Consider the following 19,353-nt stretch of genomic DNA (forward strand, 5'->3'; position numbering starts at 1 on the left):
GCTTGGGGTATTGTTCTTGCTGTTCCGGAAGAGGGAGAGAGGAAGACCAAGGAAGATGATGGTTTGCACTTGAGTAGCAGTGGAGAGTGGAGGTGTAAAAAGTGATCAAATTCTGAGATGTGTTATGAAGAGCGATGAGGAAACTCTTGCTATTAGATTGGAGATGAAGAATAAGAGAAAGCTAAGTTCTGTGGATTGTTTTGTTTTTTGTTTTCGGCCTGAGCAAATGGAAAAATTGGGCAGCCATTTACAGAGAGGGAGACGCCAGAGGAAGGAACAAGTCAGAGAGGAGCATAGAATGAAAGGCTCAGCTCTGAGCATCAAAGGCATGTGTGTGCATATTAAGTGTCCAGGTGGTGGGGCTTCACGGTGGGGAGGGGAGGGTGTATGTGAGCCAGTGGCTCATGGAAGGAATCAGAGCTGGAGTCATAATTTGGAAGAATCAGCGCGTAGGTAGTATTTATATCCCTGGGAGGTGATGAGCTCACCTAAGGAGTGAGTGTAGAAAGAGAACACCGCAGACCTTCGGAAAATTCAGGTCTTCAGCCCTTATTGTTGGCATGAAGTGGAAGCTCTTATCTCTGCCAAATGTAACTCCTTTTCCCTTTCCAGCCTCACAGGACTTTCAAGTGGGCGGAACATCTCAAAGCTGCTAAGTCCTATTATCGGAGAAAGGCTGCAATAATCTGTAATGGTGATGAATATTTAAATGCCTTTTCTCCTTTTCATTCTTCGATTCTTTCATTTAACAAAGAACCTTTCATTTTGAGGTTCTATCACCTATCACTTAAAGAGGGGGGGATTTTTATTATTTCATGCTAATGTACAGTTAAAGTTTTTTTTTTTCCTTTGGTTCTTATTATCCTTGCTAAATACCATGTAACAGACGTGAACAGAGCTTTGATGAGAGAATCTGCATCATTCTCAGGGGGAGGAAGCTGAGGGCACAGAGGGAGAAGGGATACGAAAGTCATCACATTAAACAGAATTCCAGAGAAAGACACCGTTATGTACCCATAGAAGTGGTTTATAATTAATATAACTCTTAGATTTGGGGGGAAGGATGTATCTCTCTGCTGCATTTTTCCTGTCATCAAAAGTGCATCCGCATCTCCATCAGGACCACCTGTAAGCGATAAACTAACCGGCAGAAAACCAGAAGGAACAAAGACCTTGTCTCAAATCAGCCTTTTCCATATACTGTAACAATACACTGTATTAAAGTGTCCAAGTCAAAAATTACCACTAAGAAGTGTAATTTTTCTTGCCTCCTGACAGGGGAGAGTCAAGTTTGCTTTACAGTGAGTATATAAATCAATTATGCCTGTTTGTTTTTTAAAAAAAAATTTGCAACCAGAATGTTAATTAAAATTGATTGCATTACACAAACAACCAGATACTGTTCACTGTATCCATGCTTAATGAGCCTGAACACGCTTTTGATAGAACAGGCAGGATAAATGGTTATATTTAAGAGCTTTTGACCAACCATGAATTTGCCTTAGGGTAGTTCTTGTTCTCTGGGATGAAAGTTACATTCAACCAGACAAGAATGTCAATGTCTGGACTGGAGCACTGGACAGCCCACCCTGGTGGAGCAGGTCACCCCGAATGTGAGCCACTCTAGGTCTGGATCTCAGGTTGTGACATCATGTTCTGCATACAAGATCATATCAACTACACAGAGAGATAGTTGTACTTCTTCCTCTCCAATCTAATGCCTTTTATTTCATTTTCCTGCCTAATTTCCCTGGCTAGAACCTCCAGTATAACATTCCATAGAAGTAGCCATGGCACACGTACGATCTTGGGAGGAAAGCATCCAGTCTTTCATTGTTAAGTATGATGTTACCTGTGTGTTTTTCAAAGATGCCTTTTATCGAGATAAAGGAAATCCCTTTGATTATAGTCTGTTGAGTGTTTTTATAATAAAAGGGTGTTGGACTTTGTTATACTGAGCTATTGAGATGATCATGTAGGTTATCTTTCCTTTATTCTATTAATACAGTGTATCACATTAATTGATTTTCAGATATGAAACCAACCTTGCCTTTCTCAGATAAATCCCACTTGGTCACGGTATATAATCCTTTTTATATGTGACTAGATTCAGTTTGCTAATATTTTGACAAGGATTTTTGTATCTATGTTCATAAGAGATATTGGTCTCTAGTTTCGTTTTCTTGTGCTGTCCTCGTCTGGTATTAGTATCAAAGTGACACTGGCCTCATAGAACCACTTAGTAACTGTTCTGTCCCCTTTATTTTCTGGAAGAGTTTGTGAAAAGGTGGTATTAATCCTTCCTTAAGTGTTTTGTTGAACTCACCAGTGAAGCCATCTGTGCATGAGCTTTTCTTTGTGAGTAGTTTTTATTTTTGTTTTATGTTTTAATTACTAATTCAGTTTCTTTACTTTTATAGGCCTATTCAGATTTTCTATTTCTTATTGAGTCACGTTTGATAGTTTGTGTCATAACATACTTTTAAGAATACTCATTCCTGCTTTAATGAGCATTTGTCATCCATTCCACCAAAACACAGATAGTTCATCATAACAGGACCACTGTTTTCCTTTATCTACCTCTCGTCCCCCTTTAATGGATTCTGACGTTTGAGAAGAAGCAAAGTAGGGGTCATCAGATACATTAAGGAAAATATATCACCAGATACTGTTCACTGTATCCAGTGGATTATTATAAAATGTGGGAGTCAAATTTTAACACGCTTATTGTTTTCTTAGGCTCTAATATAGCTGTTTGACCCAATTCCAGAATGTCCAGGATTTCTATCAAGCATCTTCATGGTGGAATAATTATTCCTAACAACGAACATTGAAATGCACTTTAGAAAACAAGAGCCTATGAAACTCACTATAGTACATGAATCTTTTATTTAAATTCTGATTCACAAAATAAGTCATATGATTTGAATATAGATTAAACCATGATAACTGTCATTAAATCTGTTGAGATTTGTGTAATTAAAGGCCAGTATAATCCATTATCACTTATCCATTCGTAAGGAAATTCAGCTATGGCATATCCTATGGAATATATAGATATTGTCTCCATACTTCTAATTAAAACTGAATGGTTGGCTCTTTTTCAAAGGGAAAAGGAAGAAAGTTGAAGTAACTGATTTTAATTATTCCTAAGTTTCCATCTAACCACTAATGCTATCATAATACCTAGAAAAAAACTTGAGTTAATGGATTAGAGTCCTGTAAAGAGAACAGAAATGGCCTCAGGTATTTCACCATGGGAATTTAATAAAGTGAAGTGCTTACAGAATGAGGGGAAAGCTGAGAAACGAAACAGGAAAGCAACCAAGTGGTGAGCAAGGGAGGAATCTGCTACCACCCTAGGTTTGAAAGGACACAGGAGGGAAGTGGTATCACCAGAAATGCAGAATCCTGGACTTGCCTGCAGAGGCTAGAACCATGACCATGCAGGATTTTTCCCCGATAGGGATCTGGAACCTCAGAGACAGCAGGAGTTGCAGCCCGTTCAGAGAATGGCTGCTACATAGAGAGTAAGGAGAGATACCCATGCTTCCTCCTTCCCCCTTCCAGTCATTCCCTGCTACTTCCCATTGGCCAAACCTTGTTAGAACCAGTTGGCAAAGAGTCTGGAAAATGGAGTTTGTAGGAGATGGAATGGAAAAGTGTTTGAAAACAAACAGGAAATTACCAGCACACTTAGTGATGAATTTTCCCAAATTTGTTGAAATGCATTAGCCTCCAAAGGCAAGAACCTCTGTGAACAGCAAGGGGAATAAATATAAATAGCACTACATGTGGTGTGTTATACTCAAACTGTTGAAGCCAAAGAAAAAAAGAAAGAAAAAAAAAACTGTAAATGAAGCCAGAGGAAAAAAGACATTTCATACAAGGCATCAGTGATGGAAATATTGGCTGACTTCTTATCAGAACCACTGATATAAGCATAGTCAATCCTGAATTAAATATTCAGTAAAAATATTCCTTTTCTTAAAAATGAGATGAAAGATATTTTGCAAATGAAAGAAAGCTAGAGGAATTCATTACCAGCAAACCTATAGTATAAGAAGTGCTAATGGAAGTTCTTCAAGCTGAACTGAGATGATACCAGAGGCAAACTTGAATCTACAGGAGGGAATGAAGAGCAGAACATGCTTAATATGTAAGAGTATAAAAGACTCGACCCTTATATTGTATTATTTTTTCTAAAAGACTGCTGATCATTTAATGCAAAAATAAGAACTACACTGAGAATTAAGATGCAGAGAAGAGCGGGATTGTATTGTTGTCAGGACCTTATGTATTTTCAAAGTGATGCAATATTAATGCTAAGTAACTTCTGATAAATTAATCATGTATATTTTATTTCTTGAGCAATCACTAAAAAGTACAAAAAGATATAGCTAAAAAATCAATAGAAGAAATTAAAAGTCCTATGAAAATATTAGATTAATGAAAAATGGCAAAAAGGGAGAAACAGAACCAAAAAGACACGAGACAAATAGAGAACAAATAGTAAAATGGCAGATTTAAAATAAAGAATATCGACAAATATAATGGACCACACCATACAAGCCAAGCAGTAGGACAATAGACAAGAGATGGTAATATGATAGGTTTATTATTAAATGTATAAGGACTAAACACTCCAAATAAAAGCATGACAAAGCCACGTACTGTCTACAAGAGATGCTCTTTAAATACAGAAGGAAGTTAGGTTAGAGTTAAAAAGATGGAAAATAGAGATCATATAAACAGTAAGCATAAGAAAGTTACTGTACATATGTTGATATCAGACAAAGTAGACATGAAGGCAAGAAGTGTTAACAGAGATAAAGAGCAACAATTGAAAATTGAGGAAAAGTTCAGTTTGTCAGAAAACATAAAATCATTAAATGGCGTATACTTAAAACACAGCTATAAAATACTTGAAAGGAAAAAACCTGAAAAAAAAAGAGAGAATTAGACAAATCAATAATCAGATTTAGATATTTAGTATCCCTTTTATATCTTACTATATATAAGGATATTGAAAAGCTGAGCAAGATTGTCAACCTATGAATTGGCATTCATAGAACACTAAGTCCAACAGTAAAATACATGTTATTTTAAACTGTACATGGAACATTGACCAAGATATAAAATAAAATCATCTCAACAAATTTGAAAAGATTGAAATAAATATGAAAAGATGAAAAACTTACAGACATACCTAACTATACCAACGCCAACTTAGAAATTGAAAACAATAGAATATCTAAAAATAATCCCAGCTATTTCAATGTTAAACTATATACTTCTGAATAACCTATGAGTCAAATTAAAAAATCAAGACAAAGTAGAAAATGTTTGGTATATCAAAGTAAAATGTGTGGACTGTTTCTATAACACTAATTTAGAGAGGATTTAGAGAGCTTTAAAACACTTATATGTGAAATAAAAGAAAGTTAAAGTCAGTTGTTTACATTTCCAACATAGGAAACCAGAAAAAGATGAACAAATCCAGTGACTAGAAGGGAATATATACTAAAGAAGAAATCAGTAAAACAGAAAACAACCAACAGAAAAAGCAACCAACTTTTGGCTAAAAGTTGGTTCTTTAAAATTTATTTTAAATGCCTAACCACTAGCAAGACTGATCAAGAAGAAAAGAAAAGTAATCACAAACCACCCAAGCTAATAATATAAGGAATAAAGTGGGATTTACTACAGATCCTACAGACTTTAACAAGATAAATATGGAACGTTATGAACTACTCAAGGCCAAAAATATCTACAATTTAGATAAAATGCGAAAATTCATTCAATATACAACTTATCAAAACTGATGTGCATGTAATCAAAATTTAAATGGGTATTTATCTATTAACTGTATTAATTTTTTTTTTTTTACTCAAGTGATTTCTGTGTGAATTTTACCAAACATTTTAAGAAAATAAGATAGAAAGAACTGGTCAAATACTAACAAATTTCATAATTGTGAATGGATGAAAGTGTCCTGTTCTTGGAAAGACACTCAAAGATTGAGGCTACAAGCCAAAGGCCACTTCTGTGCCACCTTTAAAAGATCTAGCTAAAATTAAAAGATAGAGAAATGTTGGAAATAAAGGATGGAAAAGAGTTATTTCAGGAACCAGCTTACAAGAAATAGGAAAGCTGCAATAATATAAATTTCTGACAATATAGAGTTCAAGTGAAAGGCATTTAGCATGAAAAAAGAGACATATTACAGTACAGTCACCAAGAAAAGTTAAGAATCATAAATCTTTATGCACTCCAGCATCTCTCTGAAATAAACAGACACTATTAAAATGTTCAGATGTATTTACAAACCCACAATCTTAGTTGGAAATATTAATACATTCTAAAATTGACAGACCAAATTGAGACAGTAAGTCAGCCCACTGGGGATCTAACTAACTCATCAGGCTCTGACAATAGATATATTGAAAGAACATGCTTTGTTTCCAGCAAAAAGAGAATATAAATACATATCATTTTTAGACATTCATAAGACATAATAGAAATAGAACGTATTTATCACATCACAGAAGAAAAAGAAATTGTCAAAGTAGAAATAACAGAGACCACAGTCTCTGATCAAACCTAATGAAATTAGAAATAACAAGGACAGACCAAAAATAAGCTCCTTGTGGAATTACTCTTGTATTAAAAGGAAATGGAAATTGAAATTATAGGCTTTTTAGAAAATAATGGCAATGAGTAGTATAAATCAAAAACTGTGGGATTTGGCTAAAGCAGTAATTACAGGAATATTTATGTCCTTAAATGCATTTATTAGAAAATACAAAATATTGGCAGTAAATGACAATCAAGAAAAAAGAACAATGAAAGTTTAAATAAAGAAGGAGGAAGGGTTTTTTTATGTTAAATCAGAAACCAATAACATAGAAAATGATCAGAAAGCATAGACCTTAATTATAAACCAAAAGTTCATTCTTTGAGAAGTTCAACAAACATGCAAAGCTTCAAAAGTTTGATCTAGAGAGAATAAGAAAAATAACCTTAAGGACAAGAAGAAATCGCTTCAAATATGGCTACTTCTAAAATTATAAGAGAATATTGAGGAGATTATTTCATATTCAAAAATCTAATGAAATGGATAATTTTCCGGGAAAGTTGAACCAGTAAACATGACAGAAATGTGACATGTCTACTCTAAAAACAGAGAGGGGGTCAGGAATACAACTATGTGGATTAGAAAACTAATCAACTGTGTGCACCCTGACTGTACCACTTGGTAGGGGTGTAACTTTAGGCAAGTTTCTCAACTTCTCTGGGCATCTGTTTCTCTTTGGTAAAATGAGGTAATAACAATAACTGCTGTCCAGGATTACACATACATATAAAGCCTTTAAAACAGTGCTTGACACATACATAGTCAATATCCTGTCATCATATTATCATGTCATCACCCCATCACCATCACCCTCACTATCACCAGATGGTTTTATAGCTGAGACTTACCAAACCTTCAAGAAGAGATCAGTCGTATTTAAGCAGTTTCAGACCTGAATTCCCTGGCGGTCCAGTGGTTAGGACTCCGCACTTTCACTGCAGGGGGCACAGGTTCGAACTAAGATCCTGCAAGCCGCAAGGTGTGTCCAAAAAATAAAAAATAAACAGTTTCAGACCTAAGAGAAAGCTATAATGTTTCTGAAGTCAACCTTATGCAGCTGGCATCACCTTGACACCAACAAGGAACCAAGAGAGCACAGAGTCAAAGAAAACCCATCAGAGCTCTCTTATAAAGATGCATGAGAAAGACGGCAAATGGGAGTTTAGCAGATGAGTTCCTGTGTCTCTCCTGGGTCACAGGAGTAACGAGAGCCCTCCGTACACTCCCTCCCTCCACACTGCCTGGCTAATAGGAAGCTCTGAGAGTCTGTGATGGGGAGATGCTGAGATTTTGGCTTCTAAGGAGTGATGTCTGAAAAAAAGGGGTGTTTGGGATAGGGAAATAAGGAGGCATACGGCGCTTCCCTTTCCTAGGCTGTGAACCACTCAAAACAGGGATGACATTGTACTCGTCTTTGCACCATTCCAGCCCAGCATGGGCCTGGCCATGAGACTAGTCAACAAACAGGTGTATTTGGTATATATACACCTTCCTAGCAGACACTTATTGTTACTCATAAGATGTGAACAAATGTCATTATCAGGCCAGGTATTTGAAAGCATTGTGCACCACGTCTAGGAGCTAACTCAGTACCTCATAAATATATCATTAGGTCAGGTTCAAGTGCATAGTGGTTTGAAGTCCAGGTTTTGTAGATCTTGCTTGATGTGTAATCATCTCTCAAGATAGAGTAGGTGTCTGAGTCTGAGCTGAGCGGACCCTTCCCATCCTGATGGCTTGAGGGGATTACTCAGTTCACTGATTACTTGCCTCTTTTCCCTCCCCGAGGGGCTCACAGCTGTGCACTCACTGGGCATTTCAGCTTGTTGCTGGTTTGCATCTGAGTCTTCCTTTCAGTGGATTTACTTTCAGAGTGCCCGTACTCTTCTCAGTGCCAGTTTTTCTGTCTCTTCGGTATCTCTAGCCAACCTCATTAGCAAGAGCTTCCATTGTGGCTTCAGGTATCACTGACCTCTCTTTGGATGCTGCATCTGAATTTCATCCAATTATTCATTATGGCTCATCTTTTTTAATACCCCAAACACTGCTTCCTTTGGATTACATGACGTTTTAAGAGGCCTTGAATTTTTTAATTATTTAAAGGACCTCTCGGAAATGCATACAATTCTTATGGCCACATTTATCTAACTGTAACCTGTCGGTGGCAGAACCTGTAACTCAGTGGGCACATTTTTCACATGATCACAGGAAGCTTGTGTGTTCATTGGCTCATGCAAGATTGTAAAGGTCACGGCCTGTGAAATCTTTGGGCAACCTCAGTAAACATTTAGCTGCATCAGTCTTGAAGGAAATTGTATCTGGTTGGATTGTCCTGGGGAGGATGAGGACTCAGTGTTTCCAAGCAAACCAGATGAGGCTCTCCTGGAGGTAGCAGCTGCCATCAACAGAAGGGAAAAGGGCACTGAGATGGACGTGATCAGGTGTGGGCATGAGAGGGCTGGTTGCAGAGGCAAGTCATAAAAAGATGGTTTTTCCTTAATGAAGAACTGATGATTGTAGGGCAGTTTTAATGGGTCATAGCAAGTTGATCAGACACAACCATAGATGTTTTTCTATGGACGTATCTTTGGTTTGTTTTTAGCTCCATTTTCATTTCTCAAGAAATTAGGGAGGTTTGAAGTCCTCATTTAATGAAACCCTAATTAATCCAAAAGTATTCATGATGGCTTTCCAGAAAAATCGAAGCTATCCCCACACTAACCTGTTCCTTTTTGTCTCCTGGTAGAACGTCCATTCTCGGGATTTCCTTTGGAGCTGCATTTCTCTCGCTTGCCTTTATCCTTTTCGTCTGCTTTGCTGGACAGCTTTTGGTAGGTACTTCAAATATGGAACTTCTTTGAAAAGTGTGCTCATTGAATGAAAACTGATTTCTTCCTCAAGACAGGGAACTTGTTGATTTACTGTTTTAGGAGATATACATCCAAGTAGAGAAATATGGACGCTTCATGTCAACAGCCCAGAGTATAAACTGAGGCAGCCCATGCACAGCCAAGACACTAATCTGAAGGTTACTTGAAATGTTGGCTATCATGCTATAAAATTGTATTTATGTTTATTTGTTTCTGTCAACATTTTTTTATCTCCTCTAAGTTTTCAGAGTATTTATAGCAGCAAATACTAGTGTTAATAGGAGGCTTTTAGTGACCGGGAGAATTAAAATGTAAACCAAATGTGTCTTTAATGTGAACTTTTAAGGTATAAAGTTTTGGAAAATATGAAAATAGCAAATGTAAAAATATCTCTTAGTATTTTAATTTAAAACTAGTCATTGTCAGCACTTATGGTTTAAATGATAGTTCAGGATATAAGAATTAAATCTCACTGTATTCTTGAGTCTAAAGCAAGTGTTGCTGGGTGGCCCTAGCTCCATGAGAGCACCCTAAGAAAGCCAACAATGAGGGCTTCCCTGGTGGCGCAGTGGTTGAGAGTCCGCCTGCCGATGCAGGGGACACGGGTTCGTGCCCCGGTCCGGGAGGATCCCACGTGCCGCGGAGCAGCTGGGCCCGTGAGCCATGGCCACTGAGCCTGCACGTCCCAATCCTGCACTCCACAATGGGAGAGGCCACAACGGTGAGAGGCCCGCGTACAGCAAAAAAAAAAAAAAAGCCAACAATGAGATAGGAGTGCCAAAAGACAGTCAAGGTTTCATTTTGTTCATCCGAGGTGAGTTGAAACAGGAGAGGCCACTATGAACCAGACTCCAAGCATTGGGTGCATTCTAGTTGGTTATGTGAAATCACTCGGCCAAAAAGGGTTGAGATTCCAAAGCATGTCCCTACCTCTGGACAGTAGACACTGCCTCCTCTGCCTTGTACCTTTGCAAACTTTTGTGGGTTTTGTTTGCTAAATCATAGTTTAGATGTTTCCAATTGGATTGGAAACTCTTCCAAAAGTGAAACTGTTGTTTCTGATTTCCTCGAATGCACACATGGTATCTTGAGTCTCTTAAAAATCCCCTGAAGACCTTGTAGGTTGTAGTGAAAATTGAGTAACTGTTGACCACGGGAATCCTTGTCAAGTTCTAAGATACAAGGAATTCTTAACATGCAAGGGAGCCTGACTTTCTATGTTCAGATTTTCCTTGGGTGGAAAAGCACACAGACTCCACCCTTTCTCTTCCTGTCTCCCAAAAGACTTCTGCAGCTGTTTCTCAGGTTTTCAGAAGAGGAACGGTCATTTGTGGTTCCATTGGAAATCCAAACCCTGTTCTAATTAAAGCATATTCTACCACTGTGTCTAAGTAGCCATTCTTCTCTTTTCTGTTCCAAGGAATCCAGTCTTGGGGGTGGCGGGAATATAGTGTATATTTAGGGTTTCAAACTGACATTTCTTTCCACTCTCTAAGTTGCTGTAGGAAAGAAACAGAGCCAGAGGAGGGAGAAAGAATCTCCTGAGCAACTTTGCTGCCTTGGTGGGAATGCTTTGCTCTTATATAACGTCTCCCCTCTCAGCCTTGGTATAATCTGACCTCACTGTTGAACCTTTCGTGGCTTTTGGTCCCTCCTGTACCTGCCAGTGGTGCCTCAAGGTGTTCAAGGTCCAACATTCCTGGCTTCTGTTTCCTACCACTCCCCGAGGGCTTCCCAAGACTCTGACACCCACACACCAGATACTAGGAAGTTCTTAACTCTGTGTTGTCTCAGAGAGAAAAGTTCAAGACTGCAAATGAACTAGTGTTTAATCTCCTCCTCACAGGAAGCCTGTACTTTGCCAAAGTGGTCAGGAAGACCAAACTTGAAGACATCTGGTCTTTCTAAGCTTGAATCAATAGGATCTGTGAATGAGTCTGCCCCCAGAGGCCAGCTGTGATGCTTGGTCCAGATGTAATCCTGGTAAAATTCAAAGAGGAATTCTTCTCATTCCAGTAATAGGTTCTTTTCACTCTTTAAAACATTCTGAAAGGATTTTTTTTTTTAATCTTTCAACATCAAACATAGTCATGCAGAAGGCTTTAAGTGTGCTTTCTAGTCTACCCTCCAAATTCGGTCAAAAACTGCATATATCACCTTTGAGACTTTGGTTAAGTCTTTTCCAAGCCACAGTTTCCTCACATGGAAATTGGACATCAACCATCCTCACAGCTTCTCGGGATGATTGGAGATGTTAAATGGTAAGGACCTAGCAGGATACCAACAGATTTTCAACAAACAGCTAGCATTATTTTCCATCACTGCATATTTTAGAGTGCCTATTCTTAGAGCACTTAAGACAAACCCATTTTTAGGCAACAAACAACAGCATTAACTTTTTAAAAATTAATATGAGTTCTCATAGTGTTTTGAACAAAGATCAAAATGATAAATGCTTGCTTCTGTCTCTTTAAAAAAAAATTTAGTTCTTACATGTGACATTTAATGTAATACTTGTGTCACTCTACAAACAGCAAATTTAAATTGAAGAAGAAAAGAAACTTATGTATATCACAAAAATTCCACAGTGGTCATAGAGAAGTATGAGGTTTTATTTTGATTTGCACTTACTTAGGGATTAAATACTGAGTTTATGAAAGAATGCTGAATATCCCAGACTCATCTTCTATTAACTGATGTTCACCTTCTGAAAACTTAAATGCCAAAGGCAGTATCAATTCTAATATCGGTATTAAATTCTCCGTATGAAGAAAGAAATTAAAATACATCTGTGAAGGAGGTTGAGAAAAGGTAGGCCTGACAGATATTTTTCCTCCAAGACCTTTACCTTTATTATCCTCTGTTGCACAAAAAGTGCAACACAGTAGATACAATCGATGGGTCATTGTTCTGCTGGGTGTGATAAAAAGGTAGAGAAACATCAAAGTGGGCAGAAAATAAGAGTGATAAGGAAATGCAATATTTTTCCCATTGATTAAAAAGATATGTGTTCAGTGACACATTCAGAGAAAACTGCCAGGGTATGTGTTTGTTATAATCATGATTGCTGTGGGAAGCCCGGCCTCTCCTCTCCCTCCGGTCACCCTAGCCCACACCTTCCCCGAGGCTCTCCCAGCAGTGCTGGCCCTCCCCTCCCCGCCATTGCCCACTTCTTAGTTCTTGCCCATGGGGGTGGGCTCTGCACCTGCTCGCCTTCCTAGAAACTTTCTCAGGAGCATCACCAGCCCTTGTGATGTGTCCTTCTTTGAGCACCATGGGACTCAGGATCTGCACCATGTAATTTAACACTCGATCATATAACATCTCTCTGACCCCCATTTTTTTTTTACTTTTTGGTGAGTGTGACTGCTGTTTCTCCTTGTATATAGTAGGTTCCTTAAGGCCAGGGTTGTTTCCTACACTTGCTTTCTATCTCCCAGGGAATCCAGCAGAATGCCAACTTCATAAACGAGTTTGTAAGAGCATATGCTAAGTAAGCACTACTGGACTTCTCTGATTTCCATGAGGTTCTTTTTCCTTTCTCCACTCATCGGGCTCCATGGAGCACCTCCCTTGTCTCACCAACCCTCCCCCATTCATCCTCAGGCAGAGTTATGTGCCCTGAGAGCCCGTGTTCATCCTTCTTTCTCCAGATGCCCTGGCATGGGGATGGGCTCTGTGTGTAAATGAATGTACGAAGGACTGAATTGTGGTCCCTGGCCCTCATCTCACTGCACTGAAATTCCTTCTCACGCACCGTGATTCCTTGACTCTGACGTGCTTCGGGCTGACTTCTCCTTTGGAAATAATCTCCTAACCTTCATAAACTAATTCTGAAGAGCCCTCCTTTTCCACCACTGTCTTCCCTAGTGCCAGCTGTTTGGGTTTCCTATTTTCTATTCTGATTGGTATTCTTTCAGGTGAAAAAAAATCATCAGTGAGTTCACCTCAGCCCTGTTTTTTTCATTGAGTATTTCAGGCACCTGAAACACAAGATAAATATTTAATGTCGGTTACCTTAAAGGCAACGTCCTGGCACCACTGCTCAGAGAACATCCCACACCCACCCTCGCCCCGACTTGACTTCCCCCAAGCTCACCGCTCTGAATTCAGCTCGCAGTCACCGCATCCCTGCTCCCAGTTCTGGCAAGCTCCTGGCTTGCCTGCATCCTGGACCATCATCCCGTGTTCTCACTTGTCAGACCTCCTTCACCGCCTGTGCATCAGTCCCCTTATGAGGTGCTTAGCTTTCTACAACAGACACTGGTTAGCATTTCACAATTGTAAACTTGAGAGCTGAAAGGGCCCCAAGAGATAACCTTGGTCAGCCCCGCATTTTGTGGATGAGGAATCCAGGACTTGAGATGCCATTCGCTTCAATGAGTTCCCGTTTCTACATACTTAAAAGTTTCCCTCCGTGAAAAATAATGCAGGAGTTGTAAGCAGATCTCTTGAGGTTGGAGACGGAGGCTTTGGATCAGGATCAGGGATGTGATCACTATAAGATCTGCAAAGGTTTCCTGTCCTTGGATGAGAACCTTCAGAACCAATGTAAACTGCTTATGACGGGCAAGATCCCATGAACAGTTCTGTATCTGACCTCACTGCAGTTTAGAAATAATAAATGTTATATTATATTAAAATTACTCTGCTAAGCATGTTATATAGGCTGGCTCATTTAACCACACAAGAGTCCTTGGAGGGAATGCTTATTCTCAATTAATGAAACAAACAGAAGCCCACAGAGGCTACAGAATTTGCCCTGTAGTGTAGAGCAAGTAGGTTTTGGAGCCATCGGAAACAAGCCTTAGAACCCTTGGAGGCAGGTTCCAGAGGGTGCTAGGCTGTGTGCGGAGAGTCACTGGCAGACAGGTGCTCAGAACTAAGCAGGGATGACCACATTGTTGGTCAGGGGCCATCATGGCCCTGAGGTTGTCTCTGGTGACTGCTAAGCATCAGTTGGTCAGAGTCACATAAGTCAGTCAAGATAACCTCACATAGAACCTAGTGAGTTCATAGTCTAGTTTTCCAATATATGTAGCTGTTGACCCAGTTTCCATAAAACTGGATTCTGGGCAAGGTATAACTCCATCTTAAGAGTCATTCAGTAAAATGGAAGAAAAATGTTAATTTATAAGCAGATTTAAACTCAAAAATATTCTAATAAGAAAACATCCTTAATAATAATACTTTGCAAAAATGTTTTTACATATGTGAGAGCCCTTTAAAGTGCATTCAATGTATATTATTTTATTTGATAATCCAAAGAATCCATTTTATCTAAGTAGAAACTAAGATGTAGAATAAGAGATTGTATTTTCATGACACTCAGCAATAAAAAATAATAATAGCCGTCATCATCGTAGTAGTAATAATAATAAGTGCATACTTACTGCCAAATTTAACTTTCTAAACTACCTGAAGTAGACTTACATCTCTGGAAGAAATACAAGAGATATAACTATAAATAACACACACACCAAAAAAAAAAAAAAAAAAAAAAAACCTCCTTGATGAAATGTATTTTAGAAGGAGTATGCCAGATTCAGCAAATGAAAATGTTAGAAAATGTCAGGAGAATTTTTTTCTCTCAATGTGGTTTTCTTGTGCTTTGTATAGCAGAGATAATATGATATCAGCCCACCAACGTTGTTCCAGGCAGAGATGAAAGCACAAACACAGAGATTGTCTTGGGGAAGGAAAGTAGGTCACACACCAGCTGATAAAAAAGCTTTCTACCCACAGGAGTGTTTTTTCCTTGAAGTCTATTTTCTCTAATGTCAACATAATCAGCTTTCTCATGGTTAGTATTTTCCCAGTGTCCCTTTCCCCATCTTCTTATTCAGCTTTTCCTTGCTATATAGGTGTGTCTCTTGTAAACAACATCTAAGTGTATGTTACGTTCTCTGATCCAAGAGTCTCTTTCTTTTACCTGACAAGTGTAATACATTTATGTGTATTATAATTACTGCTAGTCTTATTTTGCTTTTTTTATCCATCATGTATGTTCTTTGCTTCTGCTTATTTTTCCTCCTCTCCTGCCTTCTCTTGGACGAACGGAGTTTATTCTCCTTTATTCCCTCTAGTGACTTGGCAGTTGCTTTATCCAAGTCTTTTCTTTTAGCAGTTAACGTAAAATATGTAACATGCACATGAGTAACAAGGTCCATTATTGTCTCCATCTTCTTGTGAAGAATACAAGGACCATGATCTAAATCTCTAAATCTGATCATCCTTTTCCATCATCCATGCTAGTGCTGTTTAGATTTTTAAAATTTAAACTATTTTTATTGTTCATTGTTATCACTATTCTTGTTTAACAATCTCTTTGTTCACCGTTCTTCTGAATGCCATTCCTTCCTCCAGATGCAGTGTCCATATTTCCATAGGATTATTCCTTTTGTAATCCCTTCCATGAAAGCCTGTGTATAATATACTCAATCAGCTTTTATATTAAAAAACAGCCTTTTTTCCTCACTGACTAATAATTTAGTCAATAATTTTTCTAACATTTTGAAGACATGAGTCCATATTTTCCTGGATTTTAATGTACTGAGGAGAAATCTACTCTAATTGTTCTTCCTTGGTAGATGTCTTTTCTCTAATTGTTTTTGTAGGATTTCTTCTTTGTCTGTCTTGGTCAACTGACTCCTTGTGTTAAGGAATAGGTTTACTTTCATTTTTCCTGGTTGCGACTCAGTGCATTAATTCAGCCACAGAGTTCATATTGTGTTCCAGGTCCACAAAGCTGTCATCCCATATTTCCTTGTATTTTGCCTCTTTCCCTGTCTTTCGGTTCTATTTTTCTCAAACTTTCATTCCAAGTATGTTGAACCTTTTTATTGTACCTTCTGTGCCTCAACATCATACTTTTTAGCTCTTTATATTTCTGTGCTGTTTTACAGGTTGTTTCCTGTACCCTCTTAAAAGAGGGTACAGGTTGTACCCTCTTCAGCATAACTATTGAGTATTTAATCTCAATATCTACATGTTTGTCTCTAGAGAGTCTATGGAGCTCATTTTTAAAATATGCCTGTTGCTTTCTCTTAACTGATTATTCATTATGAACTCTAATCCATCTTTTATTAATTTAATCTTATTTTACAGGCTATTTCAGATTAATATAATAATTGCAGATCTTGTGATACTAATTCTACTATCTGTTATTTCTGTTTATTCTTCCTTGTAAGGTCTTCTTATGTAGTTCATAATTTTTGTTTATTATGAGATCATTCAGTAGGGACTGTCCCCTTCCCAACTGGGACGTGCCCTGCACCCTGCGATGTGAAGTATTTTTCATAAGCAGTGTTGTTCTTGCTGCAGCTGGAGCCCCAAGGACTTTCTCTGGTTTTTGGTCTGATTGATAACCACTCATCTTGGAATTCTCATTATGAAGCAGATAATGTGATTTCAAAACCAACACCCATATTTACAGTTTGAATTATCATTGGAAGTTTATTGGTACTTCCTTGATCTAGTGTATGGAGTTCTTCTAGACTTCTCCACATGGAGAGAATAGCCTTCTGAGGCTTCTGGTTTTATTCAGAGGTCTTGGTCCCAGCTGCCCACCTTTGGCAGACCCAAGGCAACATCTTTTCCCTGTGGGCATTAAATGCCCAGCCCTAGGTAATGTCCAGTTTCAGGACACTCCTAGGCTAGTCCCACAGCCTCAGTCCCGCTAGCAGTGATCTCCTTTTTTCCCAGCCCATAGGAATTTCTCTTTGGGTCCATCGTTAGGATAGGGAGCTTATTGAGCGAGCATCTATTACGTTCTGACTGTTTGCCAAACACCATGCTGCCTCTGGGAATACAAAGATGGGTTATGGGAGTTCCCTGGAGGTCCAGTGGCAAGGACTCGTCACTTTCACTGCCATGGGCCCAGGTTTGATCCCTGGTCAGGGAACTAAGGTCCCGCAAACTGCACAGCGTGGCCAAAAAAAAAAAAAACAAAACACAGATGGGCGTGAGGAGGCCACTGTCCCCCACCATGTCTCCACATAGCCAGAGACAAGCATGTCGGCAAAGATGACACAATGTGGGCAGTGCTATGAGGAGCACACAGTGGATGAATGACAGAGGAATATGGCTCGGCCAAGGCGTACCAAAGAAACAGGTTGATTTGGTAAAATATGATTGGGTGAAATAACAGTCTGTGGGAAATCCAAGGACAATTAAATAATTAAAGTAGACACATCAGTCTCTGTGACATTAAATGTTTTAAGAACTTATTGCTGCCATTCAAAAAGATAGTCCCTGCCCAACTAAAATGCCAAAGTAGCAAAGGCAAAGTGTTCCTTTAGACAACTACACAAAAGTGTATTTTTATATGATAAACTTCACCATAGCTTTTAGGCAAGATTTTAGGATGAGTTCTAATAATAAAAATTTGTTACTCAGCCACTGTGATATATTTATAACCTTCTGAAATGTTTCTCATTGTATTAAACTTCACGTATATAAGGACCTACTTCTTTTCAGGTACATCGTTTTATTTTAAAAAGGAACACTAATGAGACTGCAAACACAATCTGCTTTAATAATTATAACATTAAATTATGAGGAATTTTAGAAAGAGAGACTACCAGTCGTTTCCAGTGCAAAAGTTTCAAAAAGAAGAAAAGGAACGGAGGAAGGAAGAAATGGAAAATATTTTTGGTGGAGATAGTTTTTTCTTTTTTTTAAATCCAAAACACAGATGAAGAGCATTTTATTTTTACATGGAGAATCTCTGCCTCTTCTGGATGAAGAACATTAACATTCATCCACACCCTTTCTAGCAACCCACACTGCTCACCATCCCAAGCACTAACTCCACCATAGGTTGTTTTTGTTTTTGTTTTTTCCTGGCTGCGTTGAGTCTTCGTTGCAGTGTGTGGGCTTCTCATTGCAGTGGCTTCTCTTTGTTGCGGAGCACGGGCTCTAGACGCTCAGGCTTCACTAATTGTGACACATGGGCTCAGTAGCTGCAGCTCGCAGGCTCTAGAGCATGGGCTCAGTAGTTGTGACTCATGGGCTTAGGTGCTCCACAGCATGTGGGATCTTACCAGACCAGGGATGGAACCCATGTCCCCTGCATTAGCAGGCAGATTATTAACCACTGCGCAATCAGCAAAGTCCCCACCATAGGGTTTTCATATAAATTTATATTCTTTCTCCTTGTACATCTCCCACTACAGTTAGTACCAATTCCGTATTTATCAGTGGATGCATGTGACATTACCAGCCAAGAGCATTTCTAGAAGGATTTCTAACATTTCTTACTTACAGTGAGCTCGCTGTAAGTAAGAAGAGGCAATCATAGGATACAGTGAGCCTCACTGATGATCACGGCAGGGAGGAAACAGATTTGGCTGAAACGATGCCAGTGATTAAAGCAAAGATCAAATAGAACGACTACCCTGAGTACAGAGCAGGCATGCTCTCATTTTCATATGCATAGCATCTTCTGAATAAACACCACAATATTCTTTGAGATGTTATCATTTATAATGTCTCATTAGGATGGTGTAAATTTTGATAAACTTTATCTTTCCATCAGGGACTCTGTTTGAATACTTAACCCAAAACAGAATAAACTGAACTAAATTATCATGTTAAGATCCAAGTTGTAATTTTTATTCAGAGCTACAAATGGAATCAATGTTCCCATTTTTCCTTAATCGGATTCTTTCTATCTTAATTTCTTAGTCTTTTTTCTCCTTTCCTCCCATCGTTGGTTTCTTCTCTTCCCCCTAAGGTCTGTATCTTCCTCCTCTTCTTCCCGCACTGTCTTTGTAGTTCAGGGTCCCCATCTCCATCATCATCTTCTGTTTCCTCATCCTTGCCACCAGCAGTGTTACCAGTTTT

At 38.6% G+C, this 19,353-nt stretch overlaps 1 protein-coding gene across 1 annotated transcript in view; it reads left to right on the top strand.

The window, feature by feature from the left end:
- Nucleotides 1-19,353, top strand: part of ADCY2 (adenylate cyclase 2) — a 445,822-nt gene that overhangs the window by 351,361 nt on the left and 75,108 nt on the right. Inside the window, exon 15 of the mRNA XM_030856549.2 lies at nt 9,384-9,468. Coding sequence (XP_030712409.1) covers nt 9,384-9,468 — 85 coding nt within the window. The remainder of the gene's footprint in view (nt 1-9,383; nt 9,469-19,353) is intronic.

The sequence above is a fragment of the Globicephala melas genome, chromosome 3 (assembly GCF_963455315.2).
Source record: "Globicephala melas chromosome 3, mGloMel1.2, whole genome shotgun sequence".
Lineage (NCBI taxonomy): Eukaryota > Metazoa > Chordata > Mammalia > Artiodactyla > Delphinidae > Globicephala > Globicephala melas.